This window comes from Cygnus atratus, chromosome 6 (assembly GCF_013377495.2).
Source record: "Cygnus atratus isolate AKBS03 ecotype Queensland, Australia chromosome 6, CAtr_DNAZoo_HiC_assembly, whole genome shotgun sequence".
Taxonomy (NCBI): Eukaryota; Metazoa; Chordata; class Aves; order Anseriformes; family Anatidae; genus Cygnus; species Cygnus atratus.
Genome location: NC_066367.1, coordinates 16,905,039 through 16,927,565, shown reverse-complemented (window position 1 = coordinate 16,927,565; position 22,527 = coordinate 16,905,039). Strand labels below are relative to the sequence as shown.

The following is a 22,527-nucleotide window of genomic DNA, read 5'->3' as shown; positions in this document are numbered from 1 at the left end:
ACTAATGAAGGTATTCTTCAAATTGTGAGGCAAGTCCAGTATAAACTAACAAGAATCTTTGCAACTGACAAGTATTTTAAGAAACATATTGCCAGCGCTGTTGTCTGTCTCACACTACTAGCAAGAGAACAAGGAACATAAGTGACACATAAATAAATAATTTTATTTGAAATAAAAAGTTAAACTGTGCATTATACTTGGGGAGAAGAGATGAGGATGAGAAATTGATGGTTTTAGTTGTACCACAAAGATGATCTGGAGGTTGCTAAGATTTCCATGCAATGTTACGTTGTAGGAAGTCACCCATCTTCTGACAGATTTAATACTTCAAAAACATATTTCAACTGAGTTACAGTATAGTAGAAAGAACATTTCTAAACCTATTGTAAATATCTCTACATATTTAAAAAATCTTCTTAGAGAAGTTAAACAGGTTTTGATGCTGTTGCATAAGTCAAAGTAAAGGTGCTAACTTGAAACTCCAAGATCGTATTCTCCAATTTTTCTTTGTAGGAAATGCGGGTTAACGACACAGACACATGAATCTGCAGCTAATACTGAACTTCCAGTGATTTATAACCCTTTCAGTCTAGTGCTTCATATGGGGGTACCCACCTAGGGACCTTTCAGTGAAACCACATCAGTTGGCGTACTCATCTGTAATGCACAAAGGTGTTTTTTTTTTTAATGCGGGTAAGTGCCGAAAGCTGGGTTAGGTCATTGTTCTGAGATAGTTACTGGAACCGTGAGAGGATAGGCATAAACAAGACTGAAGAGGGTACATTTTTATGCCTTTGTTTTCCTCATGTCATTTTCCAGATAAGGAAAAAATGCTTATGTATGTGCTTAACTCTTTACTCTGCTTTATTCTACATCAAATTATTGAAGAAAAACCCTTCTTTTCACCTCTGTTAGCTTGTGGTGACAAAACCCACTAAAAGATACAGGCGATGCCTCTGCTGACGAAGCTACAGAGACGTTTGTCGAACCGCCCGGATTTGTTCTCGTACTCAATCCGAAATAACCTACGCTCGCTTCCAAAGGGTGCGAGCTGAGTAGCCTCTGCACAGCCATCTTTCCACAGCACCCCCAAGACAAAAGCGACGCCAGGAGACAAAAAAATCTCCCCCGGCGGGCTCGGGGCCCCTCACGGCTTTCCCGAGACTCGCGCGGAGGTAAGCCTGTGGCACCCCGCCCCCCCCCCTTCTTTCTTTTCCCTGCCGTTAAGCTCTGTGAGGTGCCTCCCTCAGGAGCAGCGCTTCGACGCCCCCCCCCGCCTCCCCACAGCCCTCACGGGCGCCTCTCTCCCGAAGCGGGGGAAGGGAGGGGAAGGAGAAGGGCGGGTGGAGGCTGGCGGCCGTCTTACGTGACGGGAAGAGGCGGTGCTTGGGCGCGCGCCGCCAGTAACGGCTGCGCGCCGGCGTCTCCACCCCCTCAGCGGGCGGCGGTGAGTGCACCAGGCCGGCTGCCGGCGTGGGACCGAGGAGAGGGCGGGCAGGCGCTCGGGCGGACGCTGGCACGGTTATATCTTTTCTTATCTCACCTCTCCTCCCCTATCCCCACCTTCCCTCCGCAGCTGATCCTCGCTCTCTTCTTTCCCCCCCCTCACACCCGTTACGGCGGGGACGGGCCCGCTCCGCCGCGCGCGGCCCGGGGCTAACGGCACGGGTGGGGGAGGGGAGGGGCGGCGGGAAAGAAAGGGGCAACGGCCGTGGCGCGCGCTGCTGCCAGCTCTGCACCCCCCGCGCAATCCCCCTCCGCCCTGGTGGCGCAGAGCCCCGAGCCCGCCTTCCCGCCACGTGACCCCCCCCCTTCCCTCGGCTCCATATTGGCGCTGGCGGAGGCGGGTGCGTGCACAAAACGGAGGTAACTGCTGAGCCGCAGCCCGCGCAGCAGCAGCAGCAGTGGTGCACTGAGGCTGCAGCACCGCGCCTGGGCGGGAAGACGGCAGGCGGGAGGGGTGGGGGTGCTGCGCGCGCCGTGCTGCAGAGCGGGCTCGCGTAATGGCGGCCGCGCCGTGCTCCTCGCCGCCTCCCTGCGGCGTGGCGCGGGCGGGAAGGGTGGGGGGGGGGGGAGGTGGCGGGAGAGGCCGCGCTTCCGCTGCGAGGCCCCGCGGGCGCCGAGGCTTGCGGCCGCCATTTCGTGCGGTGCTGTGGGGGGGGGCGCTCGGTGCCGTGCCCCGGTACACGTAGCGGTGCTTGCCGTCAGCACGTGTAGGGCCCCTCTAATGGCCGGGAGCAGGGCAAGGCAGCCCTGCAGAGTTTCCCGTTTCCCTGTTTCCACGCCCCCAGCCGCACATGCACAGGAGCCTCGGCATTCTTTCTGTAGCACCCCGCCATGGCCCCGGTGGGAAGCACAAAGGAGCGGCCCTGCACGCAGGCCTTGCTTTAAAACTTCCCCAACGTGAACCAAGTCAAAATCAAATCCAGACTGGGGCCATCATCCATGCCCTACCCAGAGAGAAATACTGCAATCACATCCCCCTCTTGCTTCTTCTCCCTTTCCTCTCAAAACCTTTTTTTTTTTTTTTTAAGCATTTCAAAGTAACTTGAAATGCTCAAAGTATGGTGAGTAAAAATGGTGCAGTGTTTTTTTTCTGGGTTTCGTGACCCTTCCATTGCAAGCTCAGACCTTGTAGAATTGAGAACAGAGACGTGACAGCTCACACTGGTTTCTGTTCCATTAAAAGCTGAGAAGAAACTGGATCCCTGAGCAAAACAGCTAAAAATAGCTCTGTTTTCCATGTAAGCAATTGTCTTAGTTGCTTCGGGATTGTTGAACACTGACAAATTTGAGGGAGGATGAATTCAAAGCATTTGAACGTGCTTCAGTAAAGTTTGGTAACCCATCACATCAGTTACTAAGCTAATATATTGTTTTTTCTTCCCAGGAAATGTTCCTGTTGGTGTTGGGAATAAACTGCAAATGCACTTAGAGCCGAAAGCCCATTCTTTTGGTGCTTTACATCTTATGTTTGGCAAGATATACTATATGCACATTAGGTCCAACTTTGTCTTTTTACAGAAAAGATCAATACATCTCCATAGTATTCTCTGAATGGACAAGTACATTTCCATCTTGGGAATGTCAGTTTCCTCTCAACCATTGCTTCTTGTCTCTCTAAGAGAGAGTAGCATTACAAGTTTCTTGTAGTAATTAGGTAGTTCCTGGGAACCATTATAGCAACAAATTTGTTCTGATTACTTCCATTTCATTTCTGTCATTTAAGTTGCAGTATACAACTGCTTCAATGCTAGTTAAACTCAATTGATAAGAACATTTTGAATATTTTAAATCAAAGCGAAGAACAACATGTTGTTGATATAAATTATAAAATGCTAGTATTTACAGTTGTTTAAGCTTCCTGTGAAAGAAGGCTGCACAGGGCTGTGTACCGGTTTAGCTGATGGTACTCATCAATAATGAAACAGCTCTTTTTTTGTCCATCATAGCCTTCAGATGCCATCATTGTAGAGACCATGCCTATGAGCTTTATGGTGGTCAGTATGGAGCCCCACTGGGGAAAGCAACAGGTGATGAAATAAGAGAGCATTTGCAAACTTTTAATTACTTAAAAAGGTATCTAGGCCTAGCCCTTCCCTCCCTAATAATTCCGAAAGATTTATTTCGCCATACAGCAACATTTTTTTTAAAAGCCCTTGACTGCTGTGTGATTTGAGGAATTGAACAGCCTGGGAGGTATTAGGATACCAAGTCCTTCAGCTAAGTCAGTCTAAGTTTTATTTGAAGGATTTCAAGAGCAGGTTCATATGGCATAGAGAGGAACTGAAGATATTACAAATGCCTTGACATTAGTTCATAAAACCTTTAAGATTCTTAACACCTTCAATCACAATACTCATGATTTCACAGCTCTTTAATATTAAGGTCTTAATTTGAATGTTAATTTGAATTTAAACATGGAATTATATTATTTAACTTTGAATAAATGAGTCATTAGTAAAGACCTACCTGTCTTTCCCCATGCAGTAAAACTTCAAAAAATGAAAACTAATACACTTAATCTTGTAAAAATCAATTATTTTAATGCAGTACAAATGCAATTTTACAGTACCATATTATTTAGTTGATGACTTTGGCTACTGTAATGATTTTCAAGAAACACTGGCATAATAGTGAATTGTTTCCAAAGATAGCAATATAACATACTAAGAGAAATCACTTAACAATGATTTTAGGAAACTTGATATTAAAAAAACAAAGTGAAAGCAAATGTGATTTTTTTGTTTGAATGCTTACATATGGATGCATTGACTGAGTTTATCTTGTGAAATGCTTTTTGTAACTTCATTAATATTCATTGATAAAAATTGGGCACATAAATAGAGTACAAAGTAGTAATGAAATATATAATTTGCAAGGAAAAGTAACACAAATGACTAGTGCTACAGATTGCTAGGGTTCAAGTGTTCAAATTTCTAATTCTGCAAGAACAGAATCACTAAAGGGTCCTTCCACTGGAGTTAGTGGAAAATATTTTTCAGTACAAAAAACATTTCACATCCTGTAGTATTCCAGTTTGTAGGCTGCTGGATTACTGATTTCAGTAGGTTACACATAAGATAATTTTAATAAGCATTATTTGCAAAATGTTTTTTTGCAAAAATTTTGGATTTTAAATCTGGAGAAGTAGAATTTGATTTATTATTTACTATGTACAAGTTGTATTCGTGATAGTTACATAAGGCAATATTTGAAATAAGTTGCTCTGCAGATTATAACTTCAGGTTGCACCAAGTTATTCTAACACTTTCACCTGGCAGCAGATGCTCTTTCTGCAGCTACTCTTAGGCAAAATAGGCTGAGGATTTTTACCCTCTGAAATACTTACCTTTTTTATACTTTCATTGCCCCTTTCCCGTTCTGTAAAGCCACACCTGTGCATTGCAGCCAGAGAAAGGCCCTACTTCATAGGAATTGGGGTAAGTACTGACTTATCCAACCTGTTTTCTAGGTTTCCTAAATCTAAAAGAAAGGCCGAGTTAGAGTACCCTTCCAAAATGGCTGCTCTTAAGGAAGAGAGAGATGTGGAAGACTACAAGAGAAAAGGAAGACGATCCTCACAGGTGAGAGAATTGCTTTTTTTAATTAAAAACAAGTAGCTTTAAGGGGAAGAGATTAATAAAAATAGTTTTACTTAACTGTTTCTATCTGATGCATTAATTCAGAACTTTTTTTTTCTACCTTCTTCATCCCCATAATAGCAGAATAACCTTAAAGTGCTGTATAGTAGTTACAATTTTAAGGGGTGGGATGTTAAGTATAGTGGGGAAACTTTGCTTTTATATTTTTCTGTTATAACTAAATGTGTAAATGTATGTTTGTGACTAAAGGTGTAATTATTTTTCTTTTAAAGAAATAGATGCATCCTCAGAATATTGGCAGGAACTCGATTCTTTCCTATCTTCACAATCTTTTTTTTAGTGGGAATGAAGACAGGTTCTTTTTTAATAAAAAATGGTTGCCTAATAGTCACTGCAAATGAAAGCGAGGCTGTACTAAGTAAAAATAACTGTTTTCTTTTGCTTCTAGCAGAAATACCGTAGACTGAATAAGGTGCGTAGTATAGAGAAGATGGTGGGGCTGTTCTGGGAGGATGGGAGCTAGTTACTTTGGGGCAGGGTGTGGAAGTGGGAGGGGGGGAAAAGTCTTGATACCCTTCAGAGTATAAACTCAATTTTAAGATTAGCAAAGAGGGTATTAACTATGCTTGTATGGCTTGTAATTGAGACCCTGTTTGATTATATACTTTGATTTATTTGCTTTCTAACATTACTTTTCCAGGATGCCTGAGTGTTTTAGCTAGTTAAGCCCATCTTTCTCTGGTGATCATACACTGCTGTAATGTCAGAGGGTTAGAGTTAAGAACAAACCTTTTCTGAGTTGCATGTATCCAGTAGCTTATGGTTACTTTGTATTGAAGAAATGTGTGTAAAGTCCTCTTGCAAAGGAATGTTTCAACCCTTTCGCTGCCCTTGGACTTCGGCTAGAATGTAACGGGTTCCTCAGCTGCTGCAAAATGAACTTTTGTAGTTTACAGAAGTAGCTTGGCCTGGAATCCACATAAATGCTATAAAGTTTCTAGAGAAAATATTTCACAAAGAAAGTTGATTAACCCCAGTTGTCCACAAGCTTTTGAGCTCCAGAAGTCAGTCTAGGGTTTAGCTGCGCATAAACTTAGGCACAGTGACAGGCATTTTGGGATTAGCTGGTTCCTAAAGATACAGTACATGGCAGGACTTCATGTCAAAACAGGACCTTTAGAGAGAAATGCTGCAATTTCAAAATGCTGATCAAATGCAAAACCCCTGCCACATGAAGGTTGAGTTTCTTGCAAACTCTGAATAAAGGCAATGCATATCTGCAGCAGTATTGTCCAAAAAAATTCTTCTTAATCTTGCCCAGACTGTGATTTTTACAGGAATCACAGGCGGGTGCTAGCTGCCTTTTTTTCTTCTCTTCTAAGAGAGGTACAGGCAGACTAAACCAAGCATTTGGGGTTTTAGGTAGGATATAGAAGCCTGTAGTCCGATTTCGATTGTGAGAAAGGGTGGTGCAGAGAGAACTAGACGCAGCCCCAAAATGCCGGCCTTGCCGCCAGTGCGGGCTGCCCTGCTGGCCGTAACGCGGCCCCCCTGCCCCGTCAGGCTAGGCGGGGGCTGCAGGGGTGCTCCTGCAGTGCCACTGCGGTGCTGGGACGTGGCCAGGGGCTGCGTGGCCAGGGGCTGCTTGTCTGTGCGATCCCGCTCTGCCATGGCCCCACCCCTCCGGCTCCATATTGAGTGTGGAGGAGACAGATCAGATCGCTCACAAAATGGAGGCGGTCTGTGCCGTGCAGGGCTTCGGCTTGAGAAGGAAGTAGCTAGCCATGGCAGGAAGAAAAGCTCCCCGCCTCCGCAGAACCTATTAATGTGTTTGGGAAAGCACTTAAAATGCTTAGGGGGAGGAACGTAGTCTCTTTCCAGCTTGCTGGCTGCAAGCAGGCAGGGAATTACCGACTAGCCCCCCCTCCCTCCCCCCCGGCCCCGGATGGAGTGCTGCAAAATGGCGTGCTGGCCCGCAGCCTCTGAGTGGGAGGGAGCCTGCTGATCCTGCTGAGGCAGTGTCGTAGTTAGGCTAGGGAGAGGGAGAGACATCTTGCTGTACAGGGATTGCTGCACAGGAAAGGCTGTTGTTGTAACTAGTTTGCAGCGGAAGGATTGAGAAACAGCATCCTGTGTGACAGAGAAGAGCACTCTGAAAGCCCTAGAGATGCTTAACCCCAGCGAGAACAAAATGCCTGAAAAACAACTCGTCCCTAACAAAGTACCACCTTTTATTTGTCTGGAGAATTCCTATAACATAGATGTGTTCTGAGGATAATCATTTCTGATGGAAGAGAGAAGTTATAACAGCAAGTGTTTTTCTTCCTATATGAGAACTGAAGTTCGTGTGCATGTAATAAAATAAATGGAAAAGGACTTCCCTTTTCCTTTCAGGAGTGACCTGAAGAGTTCTGGGGTCATTCTTTAAATGGAAAAGCAGTCTGACTTGCTAATTGACAACGCCACAGACTTAAGTAGCATTAGAGAACAATAAAAAGCTTTTTTTTCTTAGGTTTCTGGTTTTGGAAAAGTCTAAATTCAATATTAATAATAGTAAAGTCATAATAGATTCCTTTTATTAAGAATAGGAGAGTTTAAAAGAGTCAACATTCCCAGCTTTAACATAACCAGCTAAAAAGTAAGTAGTGTAAGTAGATTTTAAAAAAATGAAGTTAGCAACAGAAAACAATATTTCACTGAACCTAAAGCAGTTTCTATATACAGTAAGTGTATTAACCCTTCAAGATTTTAAGTTTAAATGTAATTAAAAAGGAGATTTTTTAATAATACTTCTGTAGTTCAGACCACTTAGGAGACCACGGAAAGGAAGTTTTATTTTAGTCATGGTGCCATTGACTATCAGATAATCCTGTAGTAATGAAGTTAGTGCCTTAAATAAAAAAATGTTACTAAAAATGCTGGGGCTAGCTCTTGCTCAGTTTAGCAGGTATAAACAAGAGTGAGGATTTGTCCCAGCCAGCTTTTCATAATCTTAGGCATTGTTTCCTGTAGTTCAACCCAAAAGTTATAAACCAATGGATATCTAAAGCAGCATATAATTCCAAAATTTTCTTTTATCATGTATTACATCACAGTATTCATTGCTCTGTAGGGTGGTTGTGTAGTACTCAAAGGGATGTATGCTTTTCTGACCAACAGCAGCACTACCGCCACGTTTATTTAAACATGCAGAAGCTAAAGCATTTCACCTGCAGTCTTAAAGCAAGGCATCTATATGTAGAAGTCTGTGGCTGGTTTTATGTAGCTCAGCTCTAAGGTTTGTGCTTCTTAACGCAGCACAGCAGAAACAGTGAAGCCCAGTGTTCATTCCTGCAGCAGAATTGAAGTCATATGTAGCGTAGCTGGCCAGCACTTTGTTGCAGGATGTCTTACACTCACAATAGTACCAGATTGTAAAATAAGATCTTAATATGGTTGCTTGCTAGAAGACTTCTCTCTTTTGGGGATGGGAGAAAGTTGTAAAATGATTTTTGACAAGGGCCTTTCAAATGCACACTAAATAAAATACGTAACAGAACAGAAACACTAATGCATTTTTAAGCCCACTTTATTTGTTCTATAAACAGGTATCTTTTTGATACTGTAAAGAGTTTCAATTAAACTGAACTTTTAAGTTTGCTTGTTAAGTTACCAGTCTTACTCCAGTAGTTATCCCTATGCCTGGTCATTGATTAGTCATCATTCAAGACGTTTTTTCTGTAAGACATAAGTCCTTGTTAATTCACATTTAAGAGGTATTGTCCACAATGCTGAAAACCAGATTTGTACTTCTTTCTTGATTACATGTGCTTAACTTACAAATTTATCCAAGTACAGATTTACATTATTAAATAATTTGGAATTGATAAATTTTCTTTAAAATGCATAAAAATAAACTTTTAAAATAGTTTTAAATCAGATAGTCCAAAAGACTAAGTGCTTGATTTGGTCAGCAACCTTTTTTTTGCCATTTGCATACTGTGCTCCTAATTTTTTGATTGTTCCTTATGATTGTGCTTCATGAAGTGTTAGAACTTCCCTTTATCTAGCAGTGCTTCATTGCTAATCCCTACAGAGCAATATGCAACTCGAACATAAGATGAGCATAAAACAAATGCACTTCTTGGAGAGGAGGAAAGTAAGCAACTAAACTATTTAGTATATTGAAATCTCTTTACTGTTGTTTGCATTTGAGCATTCTTAAGTTGTTAGTTAGTTACTGTTTAATTAAAATCACACCTCGTTAATTGTTAAGCTTATTATGCTGCTGTCTACAACCATTAGAAGACATTGTTTTTATGTAAATGTGTTCCACCTATTTGTAGTTATGTGCACAGATAAGTTTTAGTAAATATGTGAAATGTTAATTCTGTGGTTTGTATTCAAAATATGTATTTGATTTCTGATTTTGTAGGGCCATGAGCCTAAGGAGCCAGAGCAGTTGAGAAAGCTGTTCATTGGAGGTCTGAGCTTTGAAACAACAGATGATAGCTTGAGAGAACACTTTGAAAAATGGGGCACACTCACGGACTGTGTGGTAAAGTGTCCAAAATTAGTTTGTGCTTTTGAAAGGATATAGGTACTTAATCTAGTACAGAAATGCAGAGTGCCCCCTGTATTTTTTTAGGTGATGAGAGACCCACAAACAAAACGTTCCAGAGGCTTTGGCTTTGTGACTTACTCTTGTGTGGAAGAGGTGGATGCTGCCATGAGTGCTCGACCACATAAGGTAGATGGACGCGTGGTTGAACCAAAGAGAGCAGTTTCAAGGGAGGTAAGTTAGGGTTTTAGTTTAAGCTTTTTCTTTCTTAATTTCTACCTAATTATTTAAAATGCTGAATGTAATTTTTGGTGTTGCAGGATTCTGTAAAGCCTGGGGCGCATCTCACAGTAAAGAAAATATTTGTTGGTGGAATTAAAGAAGATACAGAAGAATATAACTTAAGGGAGTACTTTGAAAAATATGGCAAGATTGAAACCATAGAAGTCATGGAAGACAGGCAAAGTGGAAAGAAAAGAGGCTTCGCGTTTGTAACTTTTGATGATCATGATACAGTTGATAAAATAGTTGGTATGTAATTCTTTAAGGAGAAATGACTTGCAGGATAAAAGTGTAACTTGAGCTTTCAAAAAAGCAATGCATGGAATGTAAGATGTTGGCATGATGAGCTATTTGACTATTGTGAGCAATGGGGTAGCTTTAATATTCCTTTGAAAACTGGGGTCATGCCTTACAGTAGCTTTCTATGAGAGTTGTACAGCATATTGCTTTCAGTTATTTGAATTTCTAATGCTGTCCTTTTTCTCAAATTTTCTCTAGTTCAGAAATATCATACTATAAATGGACATAACTGTGAAGTGAAAAAAGCACTCTCAAAACAAGAGATGCAGACTGCTAGCTCTCAGAGAGGTAAGTTTGGAGTTAGGCAGGGTTATGTTACATGACTGGTTTTCATTTAATGTAATTTAAGCAAAATATTTTGTAGGTCGTGGGGGTGGCTCAGGCAATTTCATGGGTCGTGGAAATTTTGGAGGCGGTGGAGGAAACTTTGGCCGAGGAGGAAACTTTGGTGGAAGAGGTAAATGACTAGAATATTTCTGTAGAACGTGATTTCCACATTTGCCGAGTCTTTTTTCCTGAACACGTGCTAAGTGTTTAAGCCAACAATCTCATCTGTTTTGTGTTCCAGGCGGCTATGGGGGTGGTGGTGGCGGTGGTGGGAGCAGAGGAAGCTTTGGGGGTGGTGACGGATACAATGGATTTGGTGATGGTAAGTGTATTGCTCCTTCTCCCTGCCTCCTGCCAGCGTAGCCAGCTCTAAAGTCTTACCTCCACATTGGACACCAAGTCTACTTTAGTGATAATGTACGTTGCAGTGCTGTGAAGAGTCGAGGTTTTTGATTTCCCTACAAAATTATGGGTGAAAAAATACTCCCCTATATTTACCCTTTGACCTCATGTCATGAGGTCACGTAGCAGTTGTTTGTCATTGAGAAAATTGAATGAAGATACTGGCATCAGCTGAGATTACTAAAACTAAACAAAGCAGTGACCACCTGGCATCCCAGAAGTCTTTTCAGTCAACTCTAAGACTTGTTCATTACTATCTTTTCATGATGAAGTTGTAACGAGTATCCAAAATCCATCTGAAGAGAAGTGTGGAAGCTGCCAAACAGCTGTGATAGCAGTGTTTTCATGTGTGTGGGAGGGAAATAGGGGAAGCAGCAAGTAGTTGTTTGTCGTGATTGTGTAAGCGGATACATGTAGTGATCCTGAGTTCTTTGGGACCGTTTCCCGGTTCACAAGTACTCCATTGATATGTCTGAGAAAAAGTCAACATCTGGAATATTAAGTCTTTTGGGTACTCTTGGTGACTTGGAAAAAAAAAAAGCATCTGGTAGCTTAGACACAAGTGTAAATAAAGTTGTATGTCTGGATAAAAAATATAAACCAGAACTATTTTGAGAGCTTTGCCTGCTGAGCAGTTTTAGTTCAGAGGAATAAAGAGGATGGTTTACAGTAGTGACAGCCACTTGTGCAAAGAGGCAGCTATTACATGTTGTATATCTGTGTACTGTGCATGAGCTAGAAAACTTCAAGGATCATGCTTCTAGGGTGTAGACATAAGCTAATACTTTTTTGTTTGTTTGGATTAAACAGTTCAGGTAAAAATGATGCAACCACAATGAATACACTGCAAGGGAAACACTGGGACATTTTTGTGTGCTTGTGTTTTTTTTTTGTGTGTGTGTGTGTGTTAATGGGCTTTTTTTTTTTTAACCAATATTTAGCTTTGATGTGCTTAGTTTGACTTTTTTTGTATTCAAAGGTGGTAACTATGGAGGTGGTCCTGGGTATGGCAGCAGAGGAGGTTATGGTGGTGGTGGAGGACCAGGATATGGAAACCCAGGTGGTGGATATGGAGGTGGAGGAGGAGGATATGATGGCTACAACGAAGGAGGAAATTTTGGAGGTGGTAAGATGACAGCTCTAATTAACCAAACCTTTTTTTTTTTAGTCAGGTTTGAGTAGTACAGTGGCTGAAGTATGGTGCTGCGTAAGATGAGTTGTACAATTAGGTGTTAATGCAGATTAGCGTGTTAAACAAGGAAAATTCCCTTCTGGATCAGCTTTGCTTAAACTATAAAACGTTACTTTGCCTGTAACTTACTTTTCTAAAAGCAGCTGCTGTAAATCTGTGTGTGGAAGTAGAGTAGGAGAATTTAAACTTGACCACTTGAAATATGGTGGTGTTGTTGGATATCTGTTCACACCACGTAGGTCATGTCCTTCATGAGGACTAAATGTTTAAAGTTATGCTTTTTGTTTAATTGTGAAACAAGGTACTCTGATTAATTTTTTATAAAAGAGGTTCTTTTGCCAATTACACATTCTAATTGGACTAACTGGATGCCATTTCATTACAGTACTCTTTTACAGTGTTAACTAGTGTAAACCCTCGATGAGTAGATAGTATCAGGGAAGACATTAAACAAAATCAAAATAAATCTAGCTATGTCCTGTTAAACGATCAGTTTAGCCATGTTCCTGTTCTGTGTTGTCAGTGTTAATTTCCTTACAGGAGTTTCTGAATGCTAAGGTTATTTTTTTAGACCTGTGGTAACTTCTTTAGAGGCCTTTAATGTCAGATGTTTCCGATTTAGAATATACCACAAATACTAAAACATACGACATTCTTACTGCTTCTTTCCCAAGAATTCTAGAAAAGAACTTGCATGGACCTAGTGCAAGTTTGGGCAGTTTAGCTGCAAAATCTGCTGCATATTATATTAGTACTCTTCGATGTAATGGGTATGCAACATATACAGCTCTGTCACGTTTTACAGCAAATAAATTGTATACTTGGCTTGTAGTTTACATGGTTGTCATACATGCAAAGCACTGAGCAGTGTGGAAGGCTGGCAGAGAAACTACTGTGCTTTCCTGAGTTTGGAGGCATTAAATTTGGCCTCTTGTGGTAACTTCAAATTGCAGGTCAAACCTGTATGAGCTTTCTAATATAGCCTGCTACTTTTCATTTTCAGTGAAATACCAGTTTCTAATCTTAGAAATGCTAAGGGTTTTCTGTAATTTGCACGTTGTGAGTAGAGGTAGCACCCACAATGCTTACAGTTCTATTCTAAAATGATGTAAAATACTGATAATTACACTGAAATTAATAATCTTACAGACTTCATAAATTCACACACCTGCTTTTGTTTTAGGTAATTATGGTGGCAGTGGAAACTACAATGATTTTGGCAATTACAGTGGACAGCAGCAGTCTAACTATGGTCCCATGAAAGGTGGTGGCAGCTTTGGTGGTAGAAGTTCAGGCAGTCCCTATGGTGGTAAATAAAATTCTGTACAGAAAATACTTCTTTTGTTTAAACTTCCTTGTTATTAATCTTAAGTTTCAATATGTACCCTGTTTTCTTTGTAGGTGGTTATGGATCTGGAAGTGGAAGTGGGGGCTATGGTGGTAGAAGATTCTAAAAATGCTACCAGAAAAAGGGTAGGTGTAATTCATATTTATAATGATGATGAATAATGTACAACTGTTCACTGAGAGTAATAATTTTCTTATCCTGTATTCAACAGGCTACAGTTCTTAGCAGGAGAGAGAGCGAGGAGTTGTCAGGAAAGCTGCAGGTTACTTTGAGACAGTCGTCCCAAATGCATTAGAGGAACTGTAAAATCTGCCACAGAAGGAACGATGATCCATAGTCAGAAAAGTTACTGCAGCTTAAACAGGAAACCCTTCTTGTTCAGGACTGTCATAGCCACAGTTTGCAAAAAGTGCAGCTATTGATTAATGCAATGTAGTGTCAATTAGATGTACATTCCTGAGGTCTTTATCTGTTGTAGCTTTGTCTTTCTTTTTTCTTTTTATTTTCCCATTACATCAGGTATATTGCCCTGTAAATTGTGGTAGTGGTACCAGGAATAAACAAATTAAGGAATTTTTAACTTTTCAATATTTGTGTAGTTCAGTTTTTCCACATTTAGTACAGAGAACTCTATAACAGAAATAAAATGTAGTTTAGGGTGTTTCCTTGTTAGTTAATAGAGAGGATTAATGCATTTCTCAATTACTATTTTGTATTAATTTAAAGTTAACAATAGAAACACCTATTGATTTGCAGTCTTAAAGGGGTCTAGTCTCAGTGTATATATGTAACTGTCATTGATATGAGTTACATAGGCATACAGAGGGAAAACATCTGTATGTTGCATTATAGTTTGTTCAGATGTATAACTAGGATTGAGTTACTCAAATTAGTGTTTGTGAATTATAGAACTAAGCTTTACCTTCAAATGAAAATTTCAAATTACTTTTTGGTTTGTGCATATTTTTTTAATTTGTAGTTCTGTATTAGTACTAGCGCTTCAAGAAAATAAGGCATGATAAATATTTTAACAAGACCAACTTTAGTCACATTCAAGCTGTCTACCGTCTCCTTTGAGATGTATAAGGGATAACTGCAGTTGCTCAAGTTCTGGGTGAAGAGAAAAAGAAACTTGCTTTTTACCTTTTTATTTATTGTAATTCCCGAGAAGTTAAGGTGGGGTGGGAATCAAGTGCCTGTTTCCTTGGGATATACAATGATTCTGTTTCAATAAAACTATACTTTGGGGAGGGTGGCTTGGAATTTTCATCCCCTTCCTTTCTCCCCATTTCCCTCTCCCTCACACCAGATTGTGCTGTTTCAATTAAACAAGGCGTCATAGTGAGAGTAATAGGTATGTTCCTAAATAACTTAATGGCTATATACTTTCTTGCATGCACCCTAGGCAATTTTCTGGACACATTCTTCTGACTGGGAGCCAAGGGTAGCACAGGTGTAATCACTGACAGTCCCAGGTAATGCGTTCCAAAAGCCCATTTTCGATGGGCTCTCTTAAGTAGCATAGTCCTCAAGCTTTTTCCCTTATGAATATCTAAGCTCAGGTAAGAGCCTGAAGATGAAACAAAACATGATCTAGTTGTATTTTACTGACCAGAAACGCTTCCCACAACATAGAATGGTACAGTCTTAAGTTTCCATAGGCAGTATGATAGTGTTTTACAATTTGATTTGATGCACTGGAGTAGCAAATCTTATCAGCACATATGGCTAGAAATTGTACTTAATTCTCACTTCTGACCTCCAAATTAAGGCACTACAGTCTGTGCTTTTGTCAGCTGATGTGACTTCTCTCTCAACTATTGCCAGGACAGTGCTTTCTGACAATTCAGAATCAGAAGAGTAGGGACACAGTCAATAGAAGAAATATTCAGACACTTGACAATATGTGATTGATATTGGAATTACTCACACCTGTTTCACTTCTGGGTCAATGTGCAGTATAAGGTAAATGCAATTCCAGTGTAGGAATGAATCTGCAAAGATGTATGAAATGACTCAAGGCATAATCAGTCATATTAATAATGAATTATAATTTTAAGAAGTATTAGAAAAATGAGTGTGTTGTTTGAAAAAATTAAACAATGTTATTTAAACAATGTTATTGGAGTGTATTTAGACTGCAGTACACTAAAACAAGGAACCGCTGTCAAGATGGTAGCCTCCAAACTGGATTTCAAAGTCTGCTTATTCTTTTCTGTGGAGTTTTAAACTATAACTTAAAGCAAGAATTGCTGATTTAGTGAACATTTCTGTTGTTGTACATAATTTGGGATTGGGTTGGGGTTGGGGTGGGGGTGGGGAGGTTGTATGTCAATAAAGGCATTTTTTTTAAATGACCCCTTTGGAGTTTGAAAACACATTCAAAACCAAAACACATCTCACTAGGGAGTGAGACACCTAACTACTGACCTGCTCTGTATACTACTACACCTAGAAGATGTGTAGACTTGTAACTGGGGCCTGCATCTGATTGCAGGGACAACTGGAGGTTGGGTTTGATGTCCCTTCTGAAAATTGATCTGGTATTTCTAAAATTTTTTAGAATGTATTGACAGTGTTCTTTTTAACAGGGCCTCTTGTAGCTGTACTGTGACAACAATGTTAACTTTGAAAAATAGTGTCATAATAAACTTTATGAACAAGATCTGTATGCAACCTTTTAAGAGATGGAGTGTGTAAGTGACCGCTTTGTAGGTGGGTGGGGTAGCTTAGCTGTTGTTTGTGATGTGGAAAAAGTGTAAGCTGTGAGGACAGTGATTAACCAGTTTTAAAGAACCTAGGATGTACTTCTTTGACCCATACTTTGCTAAGGAGACTCGTAAGACAGGACTTCAGCAGCCTATTGAGTATGGAGAAGTCAGCATAATTAAAGAATGACAAGGCAGCAGGAGCAACAGCTTCAACTTCCAGAAAAGTGAAGGCATAAGATACTGTGCTGATAGTGAGCAGCTTTCCAAAGGCTAGTTAAATCCGCTTATCACAGCTGAAATGTCGAGAAGAAAGTCTAGGAAGAGTTCTTCACCTTTTGGAACCTCCTTGAGTGATAGCTACTTGAGTTGACTCAAAATCAATAGGTCTAGCATTTAGACCTGAAAGGAAGGGCAATGAGAATAGGTAAGGTTTGCCTTTAAATTTTTCATGAATTAAAAAGAGTAGTGGGAGGTTTTTTAACAAGGTAAGAGTAATTTCTTTAATTTTCAGGTTGAATGAGAAGCTGCTGCTTGACAAAATGGGGAATGTCTTGCACATCCTCTTCAATTGAAGGTTTCTGACTGGGTAAGATTTGTAGTGCATAGTAAAACACGTGTTTAATGCTCATTTCCTTCTTAGGCTTTCCTTTACCAGCCTTTTGATAGTAGGGAAAGCCTTAAGTATAAAGGAACAAGTATTCCCGTGTATGTCATCCAGTGTTTCTTGTTCTGGATTAGGGGTGTCTGCTGACATAACTGCTGTTCAAGAATCTTCCTTTCCTGGCAGGTACAAAATTGCTGTGTGTCACAGATCAACAAAAAGAAACGATAAATGTTTTGAAATACATTCTCTTAGTTACCATGAAGAGTGTGCAGTCTGCTTTTGAAAAATTGTACTTTAACTTGTAACAGAAATGGAAGCCTTACACAGTGTGATATGAAAAGGTTATGACACTCTTAAGCAGCTCATCACAATTCACAGATTGTATTGATTCTGCACTAATTCCATAAACACGTTTTGCATTTATTAAAACAGAGGTTTCCATCCTAATAAATGAATTTTAGCTTACCAAGCGAATTTGTATTCAAATGTAAATATCTAGTTCCCTTTCAGATTTTTGGTGCTTTCAGGGTAGTTTAGTGGAGGCTAATATTGACGAGTGATACTCAGCTGAAAGCACAACTGTATATGGATGAATGGCAATAAAATAACTTCATGGAATCTGATTTATATGCATGTGGGTTCTTAACTCTTGGAATGTGTATTTCCTGTTCTGTATTATGGACTGTTACAGGTATGGGGTATTCCAATTCCTTTTTGGATAGTAGTTACCTATTTTAACTTATCAGCACATATTCACATCTGTACAGTATTCCTGCAAAAATCTGTTTCTATTTTAGTTGGTTATTTAGTGTTGGTTATGCTTAAGTTACTCAGAAAAAGGCAAATTGAATACATGCATTTCAGTTTAACTCGGGCCTTAGGAAAATTTGCAGACTGATTCCACTAGTGAAACTTGTTACTGGCTGTCTGTGAATATCTAGAAAGCAAACTTCACATTGTAACATGTACAATCAGAAGTTAACTTGAAGTATTTTACAATGGTAATGTGCAATTTTCATATAATCAGGAGCTACTTACTAAATGGAAATCTCACAGTGAGTGTATACTTAAAATACTTGCCAACATTTTATTTTACTTAGCCAAGGTTGAGCTAAAATTCAAACCTGCTGCAGTGAGGTCCCAGTCTCTCCTTTGTGTAGTATACTAGATAACTTGTTGCTCAGGTGACTAGCTTGCTTCCTTACCCAGAGGTGAAATACACTTTTCCTCTGCTATGCAGAGGTGCTCTTGTGAACTCATCTAGTCATGTAAAGGTAGAAATACATAACAGGGAAAAGCATTAATGTGGCTTATGCTTACTCAGTTACAGGCAAATGCTTTTGTACCGCGGGGAAGGAGGAATGTTACTTTTTTTTTTTTTTACAGTAAAGCAAAAGTTTCTGGTTTGCATCCCATTAGAGGCCTGTGTATAAATTTCCTTTCCATACTGTGCTCTTGAGGGTTCTTTTTGCACTAATTGTGTAACTAGATACTCACTTTTAGAGTTACTTTCACACTTGGATTTACAACTCTTACTGATTGATTTGCTTCATTTCAACGATATCCTTTTTTTTCTCTCAGAAATAAACCTTGTCAAAGATGAATACTTTAATACATTAATTCTTAATACTGAGGAATATTTGGTCAAGTGTATCTTTGTCCAAGAGGCACTTCCAAGAGTTAAGAATATTATTTAATGACTACGTTTTTCTGTAGTAGTTGCTATTGAAAATAGCAGCTGTAAATGGAGATGTGAATAAAATTACAAAGCATTGGTCCTTAGGCTAGAGTTCTACATGACCCTATTTAATACCTAGAGCTATATGTTAACTTCAAAGCAAATCATACTTTCAGGTAATAAACATGTATTTCTCCAAAAGGAGTCCAGGCAGATGCAGATTTGATAAATGTTTTATTAGATAACAAATTAATCACAGTATCTTAACTTTGATATCCTTTGAATATTTTAAGGTGGGAAGGGGAATGCTCCTGGTCTTTCAAGTATCGCTTGTGTGATGTACTGACTTGCTGCTGTCTTTGGTTCCTGTATTTAGGACGTTAACTTTTTATTCATATACTGTCTATACTGCAATGGAATATTCACTTACATATCAATCTGTGGTCTCTGACAAATATGTGTATCTTGTGTGGAGCATGAAAGATCTTGAGTATCACTAAAATTCAGATATCTGATGGATCATTCTTTTTCTGCTGTGGGTACTACAGGTTGACATCTCTATCTAAGATTAGCTTTTTCCTCAACTAAAGTAATCCAAGTATCTCCGTAGAAGAAAAATGACCTTCATGTAGAAGATAATATCGCAAGATTGGAAACAGAATAACATATTTTAATAACTGGCAAAGACTTGAAGAGCAATGGTGCTAGTATGGTGAAATCTTATAACTTGTGGTTAAACAAGTTTAAAAATATGGAAATTAAAAATTTCAATATAGTCCATAATGGATTGAAATTTGTTTAAAATTATTTCACTTTTGTATCAAAATAAAGTGTACATTGTCAAATGACTTAAAATCTAAAATGTGTTGCCATCACCTTTTTTTGTTTAGTGCTGTGAAGAGCACAAACTGATCTTAAAATGCAACACAGTGGCAGGATCATCTTTCCAACTGGGAACTGCGAGTCAGAAGTTAACCTTGATTCAACCCAGCTCCTGAATTTTCGTTTTAGCAGCTTCACAACTGAATGACTTAATAAAGAAATAAATGGTTTGCATATGGAGACATGTCAGTGTGTGAGGGCAGCATTGGGGTGCATTAGAACTTACAGGACTTGGCAATGTCACTGGTCTTTCCCAGGTTTGGGAGCACATTGTACATTAGTCATAGTAATAAATGAAGGCTACAGTTTGCAAGCTGATATTTTCATGTATACCAAAATGATTAATGTGGAATACTTCTTTAATGATGTTGGGTGTTCTGATGTGAGTACAACCAACTTTGTGTTCATATGAAAAGTACTGCTTTCACCTGAATGCATGTTGTTGCAGTCTTAAGACTGATTCTTTGCGAGGTGGAATTCAAACAAGTTTTCTGCATTAGCTGCAGTTTGTTGGGTGGGGATATATATATATATTTTTATTGCTCTTTTCATCTTGGTAATGGAGTAAGTATCCCTATGTTGTTTTATAAATGTGTGTAGTACAAATATAGCAGCCTCAGCAAAGGCTGTAAGCATGTTTGCCATAGGCTTTTGTGTTAGTGCTAAAATAAATACCAAATTAAAATGGAGGGCAGGGTTTTACCAAGGTCTGGTTTATACCTAATTTGTGATTAAAATATTTATGTTGTATGTAGAGAAAACATTTTCTCTACAAGCTGGAGACATTTTATAGCCTAGTTAATGTGTGTGTGTGTGGGGGGGGGAATATTTTCCTTTTTAGGTTCTCTGCTGTCAGACCTACCTCTGTGTTAGAGCTGCTGTGTATCACTGTTGAAAGATGGTTCAGGGCCATAGCTCAGTGTGCTTCTTCCTTAATGCTTATGCTCTAAGATGTTAAGAATGACAATTTTAGATTGTCTTGCTTTAAATAGCACTGGAGTCTCACATTCCTGTAGTGTTTCAGACAGGCTTGGTAACTGCTAGCAGTCTCCTCCTACTGCTTTCCTAGGCAGTGTTGAGTGCAAAGTCAACACAGACGTACTTGAACAACAATAGCAAGAAAAATACCCCTCACTGCTGCAGTATCTTTGATTTAATCTGGTGACCAGCTGTGCTATCTAGAGCAAATAAAGCTGCTTCATCCATCAAATCTAAATGCTGGTTTTTTTTTCAACCATTGGTATTGACCATTTGCTCCAAAAAGAGGAGTCTTGTGTTTGGAGTATGTCAAGGACTGTACATGCTGTTAACAAGGAAGAAGGCTGGTAAAGGTAAGTAGCCTCAAAGTGCCAGTTAGGTCACCTAGATTTCCATTTCCTGATAAACATCACCTGCAAAAATAAACATTGCTGAATGTAGAGGGCAGGGTTCCTACAGCTTCCAGGGATGTTGCACATCTGAAGTGACAGTTTTTGCACACGACTGAGCTTAGTGCGCTCACATTACAAAAGAAGTCTGTCTTTCCTGCTTTCTTTGTATGGTTGTGAGCTTGCCATTGTTGCAGTATGTGTAAGGAATGTCTGCTTTGCTCCACCAGTGTAACCTTCTGGGGAGTTAGTAACCCAAATCAGCATTTAATAAACTACAATTAGCATGAGATTGGGAATGTGCAGCCATCAGCAAGGCAAGGGATGGAAGCCAGTTCTTCCCCTTTTGGTAGCAGTGAGCTGTTATCTCAAGTTGGGCCATCTCAGGGAACTGCAGTATTGCAAACATTCACTAAGTACTGCAGGAAAGGGCCACAGCGAATCTCTGCAGTTGGGTAAGCCTGGAATGCCTGACCAGAGCAGCCAGGCCTCTCCAGGGCTGCCTTGCTTGGAGACCTAACTGAACAAGAGCATCTTGCCAGTACCATTACAATTATTCAGGGCTTAATAGCTTTCGTTCTGTAGGATTAAAAAAAAGACCTCCATGTTATTCTTTAGCCGTGTTACATGAGATTAAAAGTTAGGATAGCGTTTTTCTTTACTTCAATTTTGAACTTTTCAGAGGTGCTTTTGAGAATTAGTTGTTCTTCCCCTTTTTATAAATAATGCAGAGTGGAAACTACCATTGTTTTTGCCCAAGGTTTTTGCCCAAGGACTACCCTTCCCCCTGCCTGCAGTCACAACGGTAAAGATCATGGATGTAACAAGTGAAATCATTGTTTCCTAGCACAACTTTTGACTAACCTGATAAAGTGCTAACACAGTTGATGTGTTTTTGAGAACAGTGTTTGGAGTTGTCTGATGCTGTTACAACACCAAAGCAGAATTTAGGTCAGTTTGATAAAACGACACTACCAGTTTTCATAGCATGAACTTGAATTTCCAGATTTTTAAACAATTTGTGAAGTAAAATTTCAGGAAAGGCAGTTTTTCTTGTGTATCTATTGACCCCTTCATGACTTCACTGTGTCTGCTGCCTCAGATACATACATTTTGATGCAGGACCTTACTTTGGAAGGTTTGAACTAAAACAGTATGAAAAGTTGCGTAAAACTGTTACCTGTGCTCTGGATCTTTAAGGACAGGCAGGGCTGGAGCCTCTGACAGCTGCATACCGAAGTGAAGAGGACTGTCTCCTGGTACTGGCACTATGCCATTACATTGTCTTTTAAAGAGGACACAGTCAACAGGATCATGGTTCTTGCCATCATGTAACTACCTTATTGGTAAAGCTGTTGTAACTGATCTGCTTTCCTACTCCTGGCTCTTCTCTGGTTAGCTAAAAGTTGCACTGCAGATGAAGCACAATAGAGACCATGTGTAGCAGAAAGGCCTCTTATGCAGAATCTGTAAATGAGAACAGGAAGGTAAATGACCAGGTGACTAAGTATAAATACAAAATTATTTGTAATAAAAATAAAAGCTGATTATGAAGAGTTACACTGATATTATTGTGACCAACTAGACAATAAAATACCATGTGAAATTCAGTGCATAAAGGGAAAAACAAAACTGGTAACTACACATTTGGTTCCAAACTAGTTAATAATATTTGGGCAAGAGGGCTTTGAGTCACTGGATAGAGTTGTACAAAACCAGCAGAGAAAAGTAGAAAAAAGGAGAACTTCCATAGCATCCCGTGATACAATAATACTCATCGAAACTATAG

The 22,527-nt window shown here is 39.7% G+C and overlaps 1 protein-coding gene across 32 annotated transcripts; it reads left to right on the top strand.

The window, feature by feature from the left end:
* Nucleotides 1–1,359: 1,359 nt before the first annotated feature.
* HNRNPA3 (heterogeneous nuclear ribonucleoprotein A3) lies at nt 1,360–20,269 on the top strand. 32 transcript variants are annotated; one of them, XR_004781838.2, is made up of 14 exons: nt 1,379–1,521; nt 4,976–5,087; nt 5,554–5,577; nt 9,520–9,642; nt 9,733–9,879; nt 9,966–10,176; nt 10,426–10,515; nt 10,577–10,684; nt 10,796–10,876; nt 11,936–12,082; nt 13,332–13,457; nt 13,550–13,621; nt 16,719–16,793; nt 19,038–19,351. XR_004781838.2 is itself a non-coding variant. In XM_035567122.2 (13 exons), the coding sequence occupies exons 2-12, from the start codon at nt 5,022–5,024 to the stop codon at nt 13,600–13,602; spliced, it is 1,161 nt and encodes a 386-aa protein (XP_035423015.1). In that variant the 5' UTR covers nt 1,360–1,447; nt 4,976–5,021; the 3' UTR covers nt 13,603–13,621; nt 13,708–15,613. The 32 variants fall into 32 exon arrangements, 27 of the variants coding, with proteins under 27 accessions (XP_035423015.1, XP_050567686.1, XP_035423112.1 ...); XM_035567122.2 differs by lacking the exons at nt 16,719–16,793; nt 19,038–19,351 and adding an exon at nt 13,708–15,613 and having other exon boundaries at nt 1,360–1,447; nt 10,592–10,684; XM_050711729.1 differs by lacking the exons at nt 16,719–16,793; nt 19,038–19,351 and adding an exon at nt 13,708–15,613 and having other exon boundaries at nt 1,360–1,447.
* Nucleotides 20,270–22,527: the final 2,258 nt, after the last annotated feature.